The 21,289-nt window shown below is 40.3% G+C and overlaps 1 protein-coding gene across 6 annotated transcripts in view; it reads left to right on the forward strand.

Moving 5' to 3' along the window:
- CEP192 (centrosomal protein 192) overlaps nucleotides 1-21,289 on the forward strand; it is a 402,896-nt gene that overhangs the window by 138,071 nt on the left and 243,536 nt on the right. For all 6 annotated transcript variants that reach the window (XM_033934141.1, XM_033934142.1, XM_033934138.1 and 3 more), the window contains 2 exons: nucleotides 7,828-7,954; nucleotides 8,038-8,159. In XM_033934141.1, coding sequence (XP_033790032.1) covers nucleotides 7,828-7,954; nucleotides 8,038-8,159 — 249 coding nt within the window. The remainder of the gene's footprint in view (nucleotides 1-7,827; nucleotides 7,955-8,037; nucleotides 8,160-21,289) is intronic.

Below are 21,289 nucleotides of genomic sequence, written 5' to 3' on the forward strand. Positions count from 1 at the left end.
TTATTCTAGCTCATAAATTATCTATCATCATTATCTATTTAATAAATCCATATGTATCCTTAGAAATGTTTAAACAAATATAGATTAATATGTATGAGACAGTAAATTATATTCTAAGTCTCTCAACTTTTAATTAATATATTTTAATAGTATGCTTACTCTATCTTAATACCATTTAATACCATTTCTATAAAGTAATTTATAACACCTAAAATTAAATATCACTATTAGTTCCAATTTCCTTGTGATTCCTTTTGTCAACTTATTACTTACTCTTATTTATTATATTACATTAATTAACTGAAAATTGTCAACTTCCTACATATTAAGTCATTAAAAACTTATAAAATTTTATCTATCTTGTCTTTTTCCAAATTCATTAAATATCTAACTAAACAATGAATCGGTGTATAACCTGATTAAACACCTAAAGTAATATTATAAGATAATTAATTTATATTTGAATATTTGAATCAATTAGAATCCTTAACCATCTGAATAACAGCTTTTTATAATTTAATACTCAAACTTAGTTTAAATTTATTGAATCTCCATGAACCAAATCATAACATCCATCTTTTGATCAATGTATTATAATTTAATTCTTCTTATGAATATTTTCAATAAATCTAATGGGATCCCATATGTGAAACATAAGCTTATTTAAAATCATTCAATGAATATTTCATATTTAAATTCATACATGAAACAAATAAATAAATAAATGTATGTTAGCTTCTACCATTATAATAACTTCCTTCAAAATTTCATTTACATATTGTGGAGCTATTAAATCTTTCTCCCTTCAAAATCTTATTTGAAATATTTATATTATCAAAATTATAGAATAAATCTAAGTTAGTATTATGTTTTATTATGTTATTTTCAAAAAATTATCTTATATGCAAAGGATCCACGCCAGTCTTCTCAAGCAGTCACATTTATTGAAGCAATATCTCCCGAAAAAGAACTTCGCTGTTGTTTTCTCTCACATCGGGAATCAATCTTCACAGCGTGTCACTGCTCCATACTCTCCAATTTCCCGCCTCCGACGCTTCAAATGATCCACTTTCCCACTGCTTTGTCACAGTAACAAATGGCAATCCTGTACGCTCTTCCAATCTAGCTGCAACACACCCGATGAAATCCATTTCTGATTTTCAATCCAGCTCTATATGCCAGATCCCTGACCGTTAGCACATAGATTTAAAGTATAGCTACTCTCATTCTGGCCATGGCTCACTTCATTTGCTGTACATACGCACCAATCTCCTGGCTCCATGTATTGGAACAGCAGTTTTAAAACTTCCGAAGACTCCCCTGATGTGACAATCAAGACATCAGGGAGCCTCCGCCTTCCAAGTAGAAGCACCCCATGAATCTCCTTTGCCACTGAGATATGCACTTCCATGATAAAAGTATCAAATGAGCTCTGGCACTTATCCATATGGTTTTCAAAATGATCTGTTTATTTGCCTCTTTCATTATTCAATGACATCCCTACGTTGTTAAAATTCTATTATTCCACTTTCATTACAAATGGGATACACAGGATAGAGACCAAAAAAGCATTCCAGTTCTCATTACAGAAACCATTGCGTCATATAATTCAAATTGAATTAACAAAACATTTTCTTCCGTTTTCCCTCTAATCTTTCATGGAGAACATGTTTGATTCAAAAATTATATCATTAAGTAAGACCCTATTTTCATTATTTATTAAGAGAGAATTAAAACAAATAGCTTTGAAAGAACCCAAAAACATATTTCATCGTAATTAAAACTTTTTTTTTTTTTTAAAATCCCATGTAAGATTTATGTTGACATTGGCTGCTCCTGTTGAATTATAAATTCATGTAACTTTCCTGGATCGTCAAAAGTAATAGTCTTGTTCTCAAAAGTAATTTTCATAAGTGCCGGGTATAGTAACCTGTATTTAGCCCCCATAGCTCTCAACTGTGGTCTAAGCGCTAGAAAACCTTTTCTTTTACTTGCCGTGTTTTAGCGAAGTCAGGAACTATGTGAATACGAGCATCCTGACACTTCAAATTTTTATTCTGTTTTGCTAATTGAAATATTTCTAAAACCTGCTGGTGCCTCAGCAGCTTAAATATTAATGGACGAGGACCCGTTTGCCTATCAACTCTCTTTACAGGGATCCTGTGTGCCCTCTCGATTTCAAGAGGAAACTTTGTTTTTATAGGCAGTATCTTGGTTAAAAAGTTCTCTAGAAAGGAAATATTATTCCCTTTCTCCACCCCTTCCAGTAGACCCAAGATCCGCAAATTGCTCTTCCTCTCACGGTTTGAATAATCTTTCAGTTCACGGGTAAGTAAATCAATTTTCCTCCAATCCATTTTATTTTGGAGTAACTCTGTTTCTGCTTCATCCATTCTTTTCCCGATATTATTTGTCTTAGTTTCAATCTGTTCCATTCTCCTGGTTAGATTAGAAACTTCATCTGTGAGATCATTCACTTTCTTAGCAATGCCCGATACGATTTCTTTTATTTCTTTCAGTTCCTTCATAACTTAACTGTCGCCATTTTTTGATGATAGCGACTTCAATGGAGTTTTTGGCTCAGTCTTTACTCTTTTTATACTCCCAGAGGCTACAAACGTCAAGTCATTCTTGGTTTGCTTCCCTGACACCATTCTGAGTCCTTACCCTTTATTTAAGCAAATTTAAAAAATCTTTTGCGTGACTTATTACACTTTCAAGGTGTCAATACGGAGCTCACTCGCTACCTGACCTTCTCCATGCGCGACCAAGCCACGCCCCCCCCGGCATGGGTGGTCTTAAAGATTAAATTGAGAGTACTCTTTATGACTGTCCATGCCGGGTTCTATAGATGACATCACCCACTTGTGAGAATATATGCGTGTTGTCCTTGGAGAACACCTGCCACAGATGAGTAACTTCGCTTTAGCTTAGCATGATTTTTTTAAAAGGATTGGATAAGTTACTAAAAAGAGCTAACAACTTATTAAGATGACTTGGAAAATCCAGTTCTTATTTCTAGGATAAGCAGCATAAAATCGGTTTCTCTTTGGGATATTTTCAGGTACATGTGACCTGGGTTGGTTACTGTTGGAAACAGGATACTGGGCTTGATGGACCTTCTGTCTCCTAGTATGGCAACTCCTATGTTCTTAAATTAACCCTGTTACTTTATCTCATGGTAATTTTTAATAGCCTCTGGCACTTCTAAGCTTGTAATAGAAGCATTCAACTTTGTCTGTGTCACTTCCAATAGTACAGGCAAGGAGAGGCCAGACAAATAATCCTGTATCCTGTACTGTGGGATTAATTTCTTTTTGTACGACAGAATGTAATAGGCCACAAACTGGTCCCTATTTCCCTCATCTCTATAATATTTGTTCACTCTGTTCTGTAATATATTGGTCATAAGTGCCCTTTATCATAGCTGTCCTGCTGAGACCTGGAGGCCAAAGGGAAAGCTGGAGGACACTAGAGAGAAGGGGGAAACATGCAGGCGTTTGGCAAATCGGGCAGCACTGGCGCTGTACCCCATAGGAAAGTCAGCTGGCAGGCACCTCTCTTCCTCCTCAGTGTGCCATGGCACACTTGGAATCTTAGGAGGCACACTAGTGTGCCTCGGCACACAGTTTGAGATTTAGACCATCATCAGTCCGTATTACTCATCTCATTAGATCTCTCATCAGCCTTTGACACCATCATAGAAACATAGAGTATGACGGCAGAAAAGGGCCGGCGGCCCAACAAGTCTGCCCACTCAAGAACCCTCCCTCCTTTCAGAATCCATCTTTTAAATATAACTCTGTAGCAACCCCGCCTGTTTGTTCCATCATCTCTTGAAGTCGAGCAGATTACTGACCTCGACTACCTGGCGTGAAAGACCATTCCATCGATCAATCACCCTTTCGGTGAAGAAGTATTTCCTGGTGTCACCATGAAATCTTCTCCCCTTAAGTTTTAGCGGATGCCCTCTTGTCACCGTGGGACCCATAAGAAAAAAGATTTCTTCCTCCACCTCAATGCGGCCCGTGATATATTTGAATGTTTCTATCATGTCCCCCCTTTCTCTGCACTCTTCGAGAGAGTACAAGCACAGTCTGCTCAGACGTTCTTCATATGGGAGATCTTTAAGTCCCGAGATCATCCTAGTGGCAATTCTCTGGATCGACTCCATTCTCTTCACATCCTTTTGATAGTGTGGCCTCCAAAACTGGACACAGTACTCCAGGTGAGGTCTCACCATGGATCTGTATAACGGCAGTATGATTCAGGCTTTCAGCTGATAAAGCTCCTTCTGATGCAACCCAGCATTTCTCTAGCCTTGGCTGAAGCTTTCTCCACCTGATTGGCAGCTTTCATATTTTCCCAGATGATTACTCCCAGATGATTACTTTCTGCAACAGTTCTTGTTAAGTTCTCACCATTCAAGGTGTATGTTCTGCATGGATTTCCGCTACCAAGATGCATTACCTTACATTTTTGGCATTAAAATTTAGTTCCGCCTGCCTTACGTTGCTGTTGGTAGTTCCGGTATGGACTCCCCACCCGTTCTGTTCCTCCTCTTGATAAAGACTTTACCGAAACACGGCCTCTGTTGAGGAAGGGCAAGTTATCCCGCTGCCGTCCAGGCCCTGTCTCGTGTCTGGACGAATGCGGAATGTTTTTGACACTAGCTTTATAGCACCTGTTCGTATTTTGAAAGAATTTTCCTCACAGAGTATTGGAACATATTGAAATATTATTGAAGTCTCATCTGCACATCAGCACTTTATCTTTTGGCTTGGACTTGAATTTCATTGTTTGCAGTGCCTTGATCTGTTTTTGGATGGCTGGACTGCTCATTTACGATGCTTAGCCCATTGGACTTTTCAGCTAAGTATTTGTTAAATTGCCTTTTGGACTTTGAATAGAGCTTATCCTCTTGACCATCCTTATTTGTTATTTATGTACACATTTATGTGCTCACATTGATATTGGTATTTGTGGTTGATGTTGTCTATGTTTATGTCTGTCTTTTTAGCTTATTAGGTGTTTAAATTTTTTGATAATCATTAGTATTAAAATATTCAAAAATAAAATAAATAATTTAATATGTGTTAATATTTAATTGTGCATTCTACTTATATACATATTTTTTATATAGGTCATGATTAATTTATTATAGGGGTTTTTATTTCTTCTTATACCAGTTCCTTTCGAAATCCTTTTGCGTATTGATTTCTGTCAGCTTTTTTGCTTGATTAAATTTTAGTTGCCAAGTACTGGACCATTGTTCTAGTAAAAGTAGGTCCTGCTCCATAGTGTTGGGCCTGGTTGCACGGTCAGGTTCTGTTGCCATGCCCACAACATTGCATAGTTTGGCATCATCAGCAAATAATGTAATTTTGCCTCAAAGTCCCTGAATTGGATCCCTTACAAAGATATTAAATAGCATCAGGCCCAAGACTGAGCCCTGCGGCACTCCACTGGTCACTTTCGACGTTTTTGATGGAATATCGTTTACCATTACCCTTTGAAGTCTGCCGCTAAGCCAGTCTTCTACCTATGCAGCCAGTGTTTCTCTTAGTCCTATCGTGTGGGACACTATCAAAAGCCTTACTGAAGTCTAAATACACAATATCCAAGGATTGTCCCCCTTCCAGTTTTTTTGTTACCCAGTCAAAGAAGCTTATCAGATTGGATTGAGAAGACCTTCCCTTCGAAAAGCCATGCTGGTGGGGATCCCTTAATCTTTCGTCGTCCATTGACCATAAACTTCTCTTATCACGATTACATGATGATTACATGACGTTGGTATTACAGATCAAGTCCTAGACTGGTTTTCTTCTTTCTTCACAGATCGGATTTCTAAGGTTGTATTTAATTCAACCTCTTCAGACTTTTTCACAACAGATTACGGCATACCGCAAGGATCATTTCTATCCCCTATGCTTTTTAATATCTTTTTAGCACCTCTACTAACTCTAGGCCAATCCATTGGTTTCACAACATTTTCATATGCGGACGATGGCCAATTAGTACATCTAATAGACTTAAATAACCCGAATGAAATTACCATCATTAATGAAAAATTAGAAAAGATTAATTCTTGGCTCAATGCACATATGCTCTCCGTGAATATAAATAAATCAAAATTAATGATTTTTCCTTTCAAAGATGGCCTCTCATTATTAACCCCCCCTTAAACTCAAAAATCTTCCTATCAAAGCTGTACCTTCTTTAAAATTATTAGGAGTCGCTTTCGATTGCAAACTTACCTGTCACCAACATATTAGTATAGTGGTCCAATGTTGTTTTCATCGGCTACACATGATTAAAGCCATAGCAAAACTGTTAGAGTCCGCGTTGTTGAATATTTTAATCCATTCACTGATTATTTCTTGCCTGGATTACTGCAATGCCTTTCTCAAGGGCACTACAAAAAAAGAAATAAAGGCTCCAAACGGTTCAAAATACTGCAGTAAAAATTTTATTTAACGCAAAAAAATACGATTGTCACGCCTCTTTTGCACAAAGCTCATTGGCTGCCTATAGAGCATAGGATCACTTACAAAATTCTACTTCTAACCTTTAAAATGAAAGCAAATAGCCAGCCAGAATTTATTAATAATTTGCTTATCCCCTATAATCAAACTAGGTCTCTACGATCTACCGCGCATAGTTTTAAGGAACACTTCCATTTTCATTTCTCCAACTTTTTGTTCTTCTCCTTAAGTGTTTTCTTTTCTTTCTATCAATTGTAGTTCTAATCCCTTCTTCCCTTCTGTCCCTGTTTGTCTGTGTCCTTAAATCGTTTTCTCCCTTGGTTTGTTTTAGACTAAATTATATTTTAATTGGTATATTGTTAAGGCATTTTTGTACACCGCCTAGAAGGTTCGAGTGGGCGGTATAATAAAGTTGAAATAAACTTGAAACTTGTTCTAAACCTACCTCGCCTCACCCCCCCCCCCTTTTGCCCTCTCAAACCTCATGCTGGCGCTGTGGTGTAAACAAAACAAAGACTTTTCCTTTCTCTGTTAGGTCCTAAATTATGTTCACAGTCTAAACACCAGCTCTATCTTTTGTTGTCTGGTCATTTTTTTATTCAAATCATGTTGGTGCCAGGTTCTGGTTTCTGTTTGTCTTCTGTTAACTCACTCGCCAGGGTCTCTGCTCATTTGACATTTTCTTCTTTTTCTCTGCTCGCCATCCATCTTCCATTTCTGTACTTTCCCTTCTTGTGCCATATCCAACTTTTTTGTTTCTTTCTCTCCCCTCATTATCATGTGCAATATTTCTTTCTCTTTCCCCATGCACCCTCCTCCTTATGTCCAGCATTTCTCTCTTCTCCATGCATGTCTCTCTCCCCTCCAGCCTATGCATGATTTCTACCTCTGTTGCATCTCTCCCTTCCTCTCCTTCACTCCATGTCCAACAATTCTTCCCTCCCAGCCCCCTGTGCAGTTACTTTCCATTCCTCCTAGCTCCCTGTACTGCACCTCATAACCGACCACCCCACCATGAGATCTGACATACTTTCAGGCCTCCCAAAACAGCAGCAGCAGCAGCAGCGGTGCTTCTCTCTGCTGCATTATTAGTGATGACATCAGTAACGTGGCAGAGGGAAGACCCCAGCAGGGCAGGCTGCAAGCAGCCTGCTCAAACCGCTGTCTCTACTGGCTGGCTACTGCTACTACTGTTTTAGGAATCACATGTATCACCACCCTTCCACACATTTTTGCATGTCCCCTTTCTGAATCCTTATTTGTACTTTGCAGTGTTAGAATCAGTTTGTTTCAGAACATGAAAGTATATTTAATATATATATTTTTTAATTTTGTTTTCCAGCCATCATTTGGATATCGTATAACTTCTCCTGACAAACAGGAGCCTATAGTATTGTTGAGGTCCTTAAATTCATCAAGAAGCTGTTCAGACCATGATACTATACACTTTGATGATATATTATTTCCAGGTATAGTTTGCTGTAAAAACATTGTGAATCAGTGACCAAAGATGATGCACATGCATAAATAACCTTTGTTTTATTTTGTTTAGAGGATTTAGGTGTACTTAAGGAAGAACAAACTGGATCAGTTAAATTTGATATTGGAAAACAGGATGATCCTTCAAAAGTAGAAATTAACATGCAAGAAACAGATAATTCAGAAAAAGAAAAGGTATGTCTCCCACCCCCACCACCACCCCCAATTTGTTAACAATGGCTTTCACAGGAATTTGGTTTTTGTTAGATTGAAGTGTTCATTTTGTTTACCATCTCACAAGTTTGAAGTTACATAGCCTTGTACAAAAGATTAATTCAGCTATCAGATTTTAAATTATTTCACTCAACTCAGTATGACTGAAAAAAGAGCTGATGGATGTTTTTTCAGGAATTTGAACATATTTGTGCATTGCTTCAGTCTGGTACTACAGTGGATTCCTAATTTGGTAGGGCTCAAAATTTGCATTAAAAATTGATGGGCCGCTGTTGCAGCTGTTACTGTAGGGATTTTTAAAAAGTGAGTTATTCTCCCAAAAACGCTCATGTAAATGAGGTTGGCGGAGAGTAGTAAAGGTTCGCTAAATTTGTTATGGGAGAGAGTGGGCATATCTCTTGCTGCTGGGAGGGGAGTTTCAAAGGGGGGGGGGGTTGCTTGGTGGCAGGAGGGAGTTGGTATCTCTCCCGCTGCGGGGGTGGGAGGTGGTAGCAGTGTTGGGCGATTGTGCAACATGGCAGGAGAATGGGCATCTCTCCTGCTACTCTTTAATTTGGTTTTGATTTTAATTATTTTAATTTGCAAGGGGGGGGGGTAGGGTTTGAGCTGTCAAATGTTACTTTCCTGTCCGTGCCTGAGCCAATCAGTGTTTAGGCACTGATCAGAAAGTAAGGCAACGACAGCTCAGACCTGTCTGCAATTTTGGCCACAAATGTGGCACAGCGAGGTTCAGACCCTCTCCGTAACACTAGCCTGGACTAACAGCAGCACTGCTCTCTCCTTATTGTAATTTGCCTGACTGCCCTAGTTTTAGCGAGTCAATTCCCTCTAGCAGCCTCGGGGCCTCTATTAAGCCGTCCTGCCTCTGAGGAAGAAGGAAGTTGCATCATCGGAGGTGGGGGCGGCCTAGCAAAATCCCTGAGGCTATAGAAGGGAATTGATTCGATAAAGCTATGGCAGCAGTCAGGCAAATTACAATAAGGAGAGCGGTGCTGCTGCTATTCAGGCTAGTTACTTGATGGGCCATTGGTCTGACCCAGTGAGACTATTTTTATGTTCTTATGTAAGTCCATTCTGAAAAACCTTCCTGCTAAGGCAGTATTTCTGGTGGTCATTTCCTAGGCACATCATGTATTGGAGATTCAAGTTCTGTCTTGTCAAGATCTTACTGTATATTTCCTAACTAAAACTGCCACTCCTCCATGTCTACCAGTAGATGAAGAATAAGACTTGGCCTACCCAGCTGTGCTTTAATTTAAGATGAGCACTATCAAATAATCTGTTTTTCTTGCAGACATGCTATATCGCCCTTATGCCACTTTAGGGCAACCAATATCTTGGATCTCTTTTAATTGGAGAAGTTATGCCTCCCACTTTCCCAAGATAGAACACAATTAGCAATTCACAACACTTTAGTTGTATTCTTTAAATGTGGTAAATTTCGCTCCCTCATCACCCTGAGAGCCCAGCCTTCCCCTGGGGTCTGTGCACGTCTAAGAAGGTGCAAGGTCCCATAGTCCTGAGATATTACAGGGCCACTCTTTTGTACCAAACCATGAACCACAGCGGCACACATACCAAATCCATAAATATCCAACAAGGTATTGGTTGCGCTCTTAAGTCTCCATATATTTCCCATATACACCTCCTTCCCAACCTATAAACAAAAACACCCTACTTGCATTACTTTTTTAACACTCCCTCCCTCCTCCTTTCTCCTCAATCCTCAAAGCTCAGTTTAAGTCTGATTAAAGTGGTCCTCTACTACATCCCGTTTATCAGAAGACAGGGTCATAACTAACATCCTAGCATACCTAAGCAAGTGTAATCTATTGACTTAAGATAAATTCAGAAAACTATCAATAAAACAAACACCAAGAAACCTTTTGTGGTCCGGATGTGTACCAGTCTACAGGGTGTTCCTTATGTAAGATGGTCGCACAACAAGGAGTGTCCTACTCCATCAAGCCATAAGCCAACCAGCATGTCTGCTCAGCCCTGTTGGTTGATGTAGTTGATGGCCTTTTAGCTGACTCTACCGTATTAAGATTTCCAGGAACCCTTGAGGAAAATCTTTACAATGGAAGGGTAGATCAGCATGAACCAAACATTTTTGTCTATTAGTGAGACAAGTGGGTGGATTTGCTATCTTTTCTCTTGCAGTGCTATTGAGCAGTCTTGAAAAATACGTATAGGAGTGCCTTCATAGGTTAAAAGTCTTTTCTCGAGCTTGTGGATGTAATTGCTGCCTAAGCCCGTAGCAAACTCATGCTTTGGGGCTCTATTGTGTGCGTGCCGGCTTCCCATCTCTTCTCCCCCCCGGGACATAACTTCTGGTTTCGGAGGGAAGAGAAGGGAAGCCAGCACGCACACATTAGAGCCCCGAAGCATGAGTTCGCTACGGGCTAAGGCGGGAAATATCCAAGCTGGTGAGAGGTGTTGTGTGTTTTTTTAATTTTTTTTTTTTTAATGTTGAGCAGCGGTGACAGCAGCAGCAGGATTCGTGATAGATGACAGCAGGGCGGTCATCTAAATTAGCCGGGCGGAGCGCCCAGCTAAAAGGCCCTAGGGAGATCACTGACTGTATAACGTTGTGTGTCCCCCTAGTCTTTGTAAATCTTGATGCAGTAAAAAATTGATCCACTTATACCCATTTTACATCACTCAGAATTTTGTAGACTTGAATCATATCTTCCCTCAGCCTTCTCTCTTCCAAGCTAAAGAGCCCTAACCTTTCTCATATGAGAGGAGTTCTATCCCCTTTATCATCTTAGTAGCTCTTTGAACTTTTTCTAGGTCTGCTATATCTTTTTGAGATAAGGAGCCCAAAACTGAATGCAATACTCGAGGTGAGGTTGCAATATTGAGCGATACAGAGGCATTATAACTTTCTTAGTCTTGTTAACCATCCCTTTTCTAATATGTCCTAGCATCCTGTTTGCCGCCTTGGCTGCCGCTGCACATTGGGTGGAAGGCTTCAGTGTATTGTCTACGATGATACCCAGATCCTTTTCTTGAGCGCTGACCCCCAAGGTGGTCCCTAGCATTTGATAACTATGATTTGGATTATTCTTTCCAATGTGCATCACTTTGCATTTGTCCACATTAAATTTCATCTGCCATTTGGACACCCAGTCTTCCAATTTACTAAGGTCTTTCTGCAGTTTGTCACAGTCTGATTGCGTTTTAACAGCTTTGAACAGTTTAGTGTCATCTGCAAATTTAATCACCTTGTTCGTAGTTCCAATTTCTAGATCATTTATAAATAAGTTAAATAGCACTGATCTCTGCAGCACACCAATATTTACCCTTCTCCACTGAGAAAAATGGCCTTTCAACCCTACCCTCTGTTTTCTGTCCAATAACCAGTTCTTAATCCACAATTGAACATTGCTTCTTATCCTATGACTCTAATTTTCTCAGGAGCCTCTCATGAGGAACTTTGTCAAAAGCCTTCTGGAAATCTAGATACACATCATCAACTCGCTTTTATGTACATGTTTATTCACACATCCAATACTTGTTCTTCCAGGGTTCACTGTTCTGTCCTGGAAGTGGAAAAGATGAGAACATCCCAAGGAGAGGAAGGACCAAAGCTTGAGATCCCCAAATTTCTGGATCCGTGACCACTAGGAGGTGTAAGATAGTGGTAGTTGGCAATTCCCTTCTGAGGGGTACAGAAGTGTCCATCTGCAGACCAGACATGATGTCAAGAGAGGTATGCTGTCTACCTGGTGCCAAAATCCAAGATGTTACGGAGAGCATGCTGAGACTTATCAAGCCTGATGACTGCTATCCGATGCTGCTCATCCACATTGGCACTAACGATACTACTAGGTACCCCTGTGAATGTGTTAAAAGTGACTTTAAGGCTCTGGGAGAGAAGGTGAAGCAGTCAGGTGCACAGGTGGTATTCTCATCCATCCTCCTGTTGAGGGTAAAGGCCAGGGCAGAGAAGCTCGCATCCTGGAGATGAATGCGTGGCTTCGTGGAAGGTTGAGAGCGTTTTGGTTTCCTGGACCATGGGATGATTTTCCAAGAGCTCCTGAGCAGGGATGGTATGCATCTATCAAAGAAGGGAAGAAGTGTCTTTGCCAGCAGGCTGTCTAATCTACTGAAGAGGGCTTTATACTAGAAGTGATGGGATAGGGTGATCAAACTTTCAGGTGAGTATAAGTCCTCAGGTAAGTAAATCACTGAATACCTATACATGGATGGGAAAAGAGAGCAATGTCTGGAAAGCAGTATATACTAATGCTCAAAGTATGGGAAACAAGATTCTGGATCTAGAAGTTGTGATGGAAGAAGAGGAGTTGGATGTAGTGGTGTTCACAGAGAACCATGACTGGGATGTAGTTATACTAGCTATAAACTGTTTAGGAAAGACAGGGTAGGAAGAAAAGGAGGGGGGAGTAGCATTGTTATGTTAAAGATCATATTAAAGCCACACAATTGCAGGATCTGCAGGGCAAGGAAGAGGCACTGTGGATCAATTTGAAAAGAGGGAATGGTGAATATATTTACATTGGTGTGATATACAGGCCTCCTTCACAGATGGAAGAAGTAGATAGAGATTTAATAATAGACATTCAGAATATATCTAAAAAAAGGGGATGTCTTACTAATAGATAATTTTAACATGCCGGATATTGATTGGGATATCCCACGTGCCTATCCCATGTCGGATGTTGATTAGGGTATCCCTATTGCGGGTTCTTCTAGAAGTAGGGAGATCCTGGATAATGTACAAGGAAAGCTGTTCCAGAAGTTCGTAATGGAACCCACATGAGATGGGGGCCATATAGAACTTAATGCTTATAAATGGGGAAAGTGTTTCTGATGTTACAGTGGGTGATCTGGCATCCAGTGATCACTGCATGGTAGGTTTAAAATTATTATGGGTATTGAGAGGCTCATTCAAAAGCAAAGGTTCTAGATTTAAAAAAAAAAAAACCTAACTTTGTTTGGATGGGGGTTTACATCAAGGAATTATTGTCTGCATGGGAACATCTGGAAGGAATCGAAATGTGGTGAGCAAAACTGAAAGCAATTGTAAGGGCGACAAACCTTTTTGTGAGGCAAGTAAGTAAAAGTAAGAGGAAAAGAAGGCTGCTTTGGTTTTCAAAAGCAGTAGCTGAGAAGGTAAGGAATAAGAGGTTAGCTTTCATAAACTACAAAAGGTTGCAGAAAGAGGAAGACAGGCAAAAATAACTGGGAAAGTAAAGAGAGGCTGGCCATGTAGTCAAAAAAGCACAGATGCAAATGTAAGAAAAAATAGCCAACACAGTAAAATGGGGAGACAAGACATTTTTTTAGATATGTTAGTGATAGGAAGAAGTGCAAAAGTGGCATTGTGAGACTCAAAGGTGAAGGGGAGGAATATGTAGAAGCTGATAAGGAAAAGGCCAAATTGCTTAACAATTATTTCTGTTCTGTGTTCAAGGCTAAAGCGCTGGGAGCGGGACCGCAGAAGACAAACGTGAATAGGGATGGAGGAGTAATAGACCCTAATCGATTTTCAGAGGATTATATTTGCGAGGAGCTAGCTAAAATAAAGGTAGACAAAGCATTGGGGCCGGATGGTGTACATCCGAGGGTGCTGAAGGAACTTGGGGAAGTTGTGGTAGCTTCGCTGACTGACCTTTTTAATAAGTCTCTAGAGTCAGGAGTGGGACTGGAGAAGGGTGGATGTGATACCTATCCACAAAAGTGGAAGTAAGGAAGATGTTTTGAATTACATGCCGGTAAGGCTGACTTCTGTAGTAAGCAAATTAATGGAAACACTTTTTAAAAAACAGAGAATGGTGAAATTTCTGGAATCCTGAGGATTACAGGACTGGAGGCAACATGGATTCACTAGAGGTAGGTCTTGTCAGACAAATCTGATCAATTTCTTTGACTGGGTGATCAGAGAATTGGATAGAGGATGTGCGCTAGATGTGGTGTATTTAGATTTTAGCAAAGCCTTTGATAGTGTTCCAGACAGACTTCTGATAAATAAACTGTGTGCCCTTGGGATGGATCCCAAAGTGACAGGCTGTGTCAGTAATTGATTGAGTGGAAGGCAACAAGAGGGTAGTGATCAATGGAGATCGCTCTGAGGAAAGGGATTTACCAGTGATGTGCCTCAAGGTTCTGTTCTTGGGCCTATTCTTTTTAACATTTTTATAAATGATATTACTAACATATATAATATAATATAATGTTATTATAAATTATACTAATAGCATGGGATTCAGTGACTTGAAGTCGGCCGCTGGCCTCAGGGTCCTCAATGACTTCTTGGCCGAAAAGAGTTACATTGAGGGGTATGTACCATTCCGGAACTTGGAGGCGAGGAGGATGGCAGTTTGAGTGCAGAGCTCCTCTCCCTGGACAATCTGCCTGCTTTTAAATATCAGCAGCAGTGGGAGATCAATTGCTTTTACACCTAAGCAGCAACGGGACCAACCCACCAAAAACCCACAGTCCCGGTCCTGCAAAAATATGAGCTCCACCCTCCCTGCAGTTCGCTAGGAAAATCAACTGCTTTTACACCTAAGCAGCAGCAGGACCAGCCACCACTACCAAGAGCCCTTTGCCCCGATCCAGCCAGGCATGTGAGCTCCTCCCTCTGCAGTCCATTGGAGAGATCAATCTACCTGCTTTTAAATATCAGCAACAGTGGGAAATCAACTGCTTTTACACCTCAGCAGCAGCGGAACTATCCGCAACTACCAAGAGCACACAGACCCGATCCAGCCAAGAGTGTGAGCTCCACCTCCCCCTGCAGTCCACTAGGAAGATCAACTGTTTTTTACACCTAAGCAGCAACAGGACCAGCCACCACTACCGAGAGCCCTTTGCCCTGATCCAGCCAAACAAGTAAGCTCTTCCCCCAGCATTCCGTTGGAAAAATCAATATGCTTGCTTTTAAATATTATCAGAAGTAGGAGATCAACTGCTTTTACACCTAAGCAGCCTATAATAGGAGCCCTTGCCCCGATCCAACCAGGCATGTGAGCTCCTCCCCCTATATCCCGTTTAAGAGATCAATCTACCTGCTTTAAATATCAGCAGCAGTAGAAAAACAACTGCTTTTACATACAAGCAGCAGCGAGACCTACCGCAACCACCAAGAGCCCACAGACCCGATCCTGCCAGGAGTGTGAACTCCTCCCCCTGCAGTCCATTGGAGAGATCAATCTGCCTGCTTTTAAATATCAGCAGCAGTGGAGATCAACTGCTTTTACACCTAAGCAGCAACGAGACCAGCCACAACCACCGAGAGCACACAGACCCGATCCTACCAAGAGTGTGAACTCTTCCCCCCATGCAATCCGCTAAGAAGATCGACTGTCGGCTCCGGGCGGCTTTCCCGCAGAGGAGAGAATCCTGCATTCATCGTGGGCCTCATCTGGGGCAGCCTCCTTGGAGCGGCTGGGGCACGGGCAGTGTGTCTGGGAGGGAATGCATGGATGGGAGAACATCGCAGGGGAGGAGACATAGGCATCCTGGGACTGTCTGCCAAGTCTCTTCCCTGAAGAAGCCCTTCTGGAAACGTCAATCGCTCCTCCTAAACTTACTTGCTCCACTTCATCACTGACGCTGAAACCGTGGATTGAAGACAAAGTTTTATTTTATTTTTCTTTCCAGCTTATGATTTATCTTTAATCTTATCTATTGTTTTGCCTTTTGTCTTTGTTTTGTTCTATTTCTATCATTTAAATTTCTCCAGAATTCTACTGTTCAACGGCTCCCCCTTCTGCTTCTATTCCTTTCTCTCCTCTTTTCTTCCTTCCAAAGTATTTAGATCAATGCTGTCTTGTTAAAATGTTTATTTTATTTTTATTTTTCCTCTAACTCTACTTTTCACTTCTCTATTACCCTCCAGGTACTTTAGTTAGATTGTGAGCCTTCGGGACAGTAAGGGAATTTTTCAAGTACCTTTCTTATTTCTAATCTTAATGTATATTTTCTGTAAACCGCTTAGAACCTAACGGATGTAGCGGTATATAAGAAATAAATTACATTACATTACATTACATCTCAAGCAGATATAGCTATATTTGAAGCCCTCTCCAGTGCTCCTTTTGCTGACCCTTTCCATGCTTTACACTGCTACAACCACATCAAGAGTTATGAAAAACAAAAGTTAACCATTTCTGGTGTAAAAAAAACCTCTAGGAAAGTATGGGCTTGTTGATATCGATGACGCACTAACTGTGTAGGTGTAGCTGCTCCAGCCGCTGATGATGATGATGATGACATGATCTCTTTGGGTCAGATGATGATGAGGAAGGTGTAGCAGCACAGAAGCTAAAAGAAGAACGTCTTGCTCAGTATGAGTCCAAGAAATGAAAAAAAAAAAAAACCCCAGCACTGATCGCTAAATCTTCCATCCTGCTTGATGTGAAACCCTGGGATGATGAGACAGATATGGCAAAACTTGGAGTGTGTTCACATTATTCAGCTGGATGGCTTGGTCTGGGGAGGATCCAAGCTTGTCCCCTTGGGCTACGGCATCAAGAAGCTGCAGATTCAATGTGAGGTTGAAGATGACAAAGTAGGAGTTGATATGTTGGAAGAGATAATAACAGCCTTTGAAGAATATGTACAGTCCATGGATGTAGCAGTGCTGTTTACATCTAGTGACGTTTACAGAGATAAGTGCTTTTTGAAAGTATATGCACTATCTTTTATTGATAAAGTTTAAAATGATGAAAATGAAGTTAAACATATTTTAACCCCCCCCCCCCCCACACAAAGTTTATATAAAATATTTATTCATTGAAGTTTGGGTCGATGATTGATTGAGATATTGACCTGCAACAATTTCTAACAGTCAGTTGCTTGACTTCAAGGTCTCTGAGGCCCATCTTCATTGTTAAAAATTGACACTTTTGGTGCAATAAGTTTGAAGGGTGTTTTTTGGTTTTGACTATCTATTTGAACACCTGATTTTATATTTGGTTTATTGACAGACTTAAAGATCTCAATCTGTATACTTTGGAGGAAAGGCGGGAGATGGGAGATATGATAGTCGTTTAAATACCTACACAATATAAATATCTACCTCTGTCCTTCAGCTGTGAGGAACGGTGATGTCATAAATCAATCATGGTGATGTTATTGAATTATTAGTGCTTTGTATATTTGCCCCGCAATTTAAATCTATATCAGCTGTGCTCAGTATTTTACTGCCCTGCAATTTATGTAGCCAATAAAATAGCATAATTAGCCTTATCTTGTGTGTGTGGGTATCTCTTTGTGTGCCATGAAGTGCTGACTACCTAACGAACTTGGCAGTACAAAATTTGGTACCAGGAGTGGAGTATCCATGAAGTCATGGAAACAAAACAAACAAAGATATAAAAAAACAGAGAGGAAAGGTGGATTGGCACACTTTTTGCCCTATATGATTATTGTAGTAGATGCAGGACTGGCTCAGCACTAGCTCTCCAGAATTAGGAAATAATTTAGAATATCTTTTCCATGACCAGATAAATAGGCTTCCTGTACTAAAAGTGAAAGTAGTTTGTACACTTTGGAAAATAAAGAAAAAGTGTGGAGAGCGACAGGAGCCAGGGAAAAAAATGATTTTATTTCAGGTGTATTTTTCATTAAGCTGCTTGTTAAAAGGATGTATTAATAGATTCACCATTCCTCACAGATGACTAGGGAATCCTTTCCAGACAGTGATAGACCGGGTCAACCAATCGTGGGAATCTATCAGCGCGCTGTAAAGAGAGTCCCATGGTTGGTTGACCCAGTCTATCACTGCCTGGAAAGGATTCCTCAGTCAGTTGTGAGGAATGGTGATGTCATAATCAGTCATGGTGAAGTTATTCTGAATTATTAGTGCTTTGTATATTTGCCTCACAATTTAAATCTATATCGGCTATGCTCAGTATTTTTACTGCACTGAAATTTATGTAGCCAATAAAGCAGCATAATTAGTCTTATCTTGTGTGTATAGGTATCTTTATGTGCCATGAAGTGCTGACTACCTAATGAACTTGGCAATATAAAACAGGATCCTGGGTTAGATGGACCATTAGCCATACCCTTTATGGCTGTTCTTATGATTATGGTCTTGACAAGAACAAACCCTCTGTATCACTCTTAGAACTACTAGCAATGGATAACGCTTTCAAAACATTCCAAGACAGACTTCTCCACCAATTTGTCCTTGTTCTACAGACAAATCAAGTTGCCATGTTCTATCTGAACAAACAAGGAGGCATGGGTTCTCACCTCCTTTCGTAGAAGCAATCCAGATTTGGACCTGGGTGACTTCTTGTGGCATATTTCTCAAGGCAATTTATCAGGGAAGCAGAATGTATTAATGGACAAACTGAGCAGAATTCAACACAACAAATGGTCTGTCAGCACATCTGGGGACACGGGACATGGATATCTTTGTTTCTCCCCACAACAACAAACTTCCACTATTCTGTTCCAGTCTCTTTGCCCCCAATCTCCTGGCATTGAATGCTTTTCTTATTTACTTAGCGGACAGATTATGCATTTCCTCTAATACCTCTCATCAGGAAAAATCCCTATGTAATCTTTGGCAAGGTCGAGGTACCATGATCCTCATAGCACATCATTGACCATGTCATCCGTGGTTCCTGCTCCTCCTAGAGCTCTCATCCAAGGAACTGTGCAAATTGCAACCATTCCCCATACTAATAATGTAGAACAGATTTCTCATTCATCCCAACTGCTGATCATTAGCATTCACAGCATGGATTCTTTCACTGAGCAAGTAAATGCTTTTTGCCTCTTGACTGCCATATCTGCTGTCATTGAAGCATCTAGAAAACCTTACACTCAGTGCTATTACCACTTCAAGTGAATGAGATTTTTTTTTTTGTACACAATTCACTGGAACCTGTCACATAGAAACATGACGGCAGATAAAGACCAAATGGCCCATTTAATCTGCCCATCCAGAGTAACCATTATCTTTCTCTCTCTGGAGAGATCCTACTTGCCTATCCTAGGCTCTCTTGAATTCAGAGACAGTCTCTATTAACACCACCTCTTCTGGGAGACTGTTTCATGCATTTACCACCCTTTCCGTAAAAAAGTATTTCCTCAGATTACTCCGAGCCTATCACCTCTTAACTTCATCCTATGCCCTCTCATTGCAGAGTTTCCTTTCAGATGAAAGAGGCTCGACTCATGCATATTTATATTACTTAGATATTTAAACATCTCTATTATATCTCCCCCTCTCCCGCCTTTCCTCCAAAGTATACAGATTGAGATCTTTAAGTCTGTTCCCATGCGCCTTATCACGAAGACCATGCATCATTTTAGTAGCCTTCCTCTGGACCAACTCCATCCTTTTTATATATTTCTAAAGGTGCGGCCTCCAGAATTGTACACAATATTCTAAATGAGGACTCACCAGAGTCTTATACAGAGGCATCAGTACCTCCTTTTTCCTACTGGCCATACCTATCTCTATGTAACCTAGCATCCTTCTAGCTTTCGCCGTCACCTTTTCAATCTGTTTGGCCACATTAAGATCATCACATACAATCACACCCAAGTCCCGCACTTCCATCATGCACATAAGTTCTTCACCCCCTAAACTGTACCATTCCCTCGGGTTTTTGCATCCCAAATGCATGACCTTGCATTTCTTAGTATTAATTTTAGCTGCCAAATTTCAGACCATTCTTCAAGCTTCACCAAGTCTTCATGTCATTCACATCATCTGGCGTGTCTACTCTATTGCAGATTTTGTTATCATTCGCAAAGAGGCAAATCTTACCTGACAACCCTTCAGCAATATCATTTATAAAAATGTTAAAAAGAACAGGCCCAAGAACAGAACCTTGAGGCACACCACTGTTAACATCCCTTTCCTCAGAGCGATCTACATTGATCACTGCCCTCTGTCACTTTCCACTCAACCAGTTCCTAACCCAGTCTGTCACTTTTTGGGACCCATCCCAAGAGTACTCAGTTTATTTATCAGATACCTGTGTGGAACACTATCAAAGGCTTTGCTAAAATCTAAATACACCACATCTAGCGCACATCCTCTATCCAATTCTCTGGTCACCTAGTCAAAGAAATTAATCAGATTTGTCTGACAAGACCTACCTCTAGTGAATCCATGTTGCTTCCTGTAATCTAATCTAATTTAATCTTCAGTTTATATACTAGGTCATCTTCCAAAGGAGCTCGACTCGGTTCAGAATGAACATAAAATGTAAGCCTAAAAAAGAAAATGCTATTAATGCATCATTTCCAGTAGAAACTCTAATTGTTAAGATTAAGATCTAAAATTGAATAAGAACTGAAAGAATGAAATATACCATTACTTCGACACTTTCCTGTTTTAAAAGTGTTTCCATTAATTTGCTTACCACAGAAGTCAGACTTGCCAGCTTGTAATTCCCTACTTTTTCCTTACTTCCACTTTTGTGGAGAGGGACCACATCCACCCTTCTCCAATCCTCTGGTACCAGTCCCGATTCTAGAGACTCATTGAAAATGTCCACTTCGGTCCATCCTGGATTACCTTTTCACCTTTCTAACTCTGGTCTAAACAATTCAGTTTGATTATATCTCGGTGCTATCAGTGTGTCATTTTTCCCTTGGACAAGAAACCAACCTTTGTTAATTGCTTGGTATCCAGATTCATGAAAGGACTTTACCACACCAAACCACCTATCAAACCTCTCCCCAAGGCCTGGGATGTTAAATGGTACTATATATTCTTATGAAGTCTCCCTTTGAGCCACTTGCAATTTGCTCTCTTAAAACTCTCGCCTGGAAAGTTGTTTTCCTCATAGCCCCCATGTCTGCATGCTGTGTGGGTGAACTTTGAAGCGCTTGTGTCTGATGCTCCCTACATAAGATTCTACCTCCTCATCCGAAATTTCTATTTAAAGTTGTCTCAGAATTCCGCCTCAGCCAGTCCATAGTACTGCCTGTTTTCTTTCCAAAACTGCATTTGCATCCTGGAGAGGCAGCTCTTCATATCTTAGACTTAAAATGTACTCTGGCATACTACATGGACCAGACTAAATCTCATAGAGGATCCTCTCAGCAGTTTGTGGTTTTTCACCCTAACAGATTAGGAGTTC

Source organism: Geotrypetes seraphini, chromosome 2, assembly GCF_902459505.1.
Source record: "Geotrypetes seraphini chromosome 2, aGeoSer1.1, whole genome shotgun sequence".
Taxonomy (NCBI): Eukaryota; Metazoa; Chordata; class Amphibia; order Gymnophiona; family Dermophiidae; genus Geotrypetes; species Geotrypetes seraphini.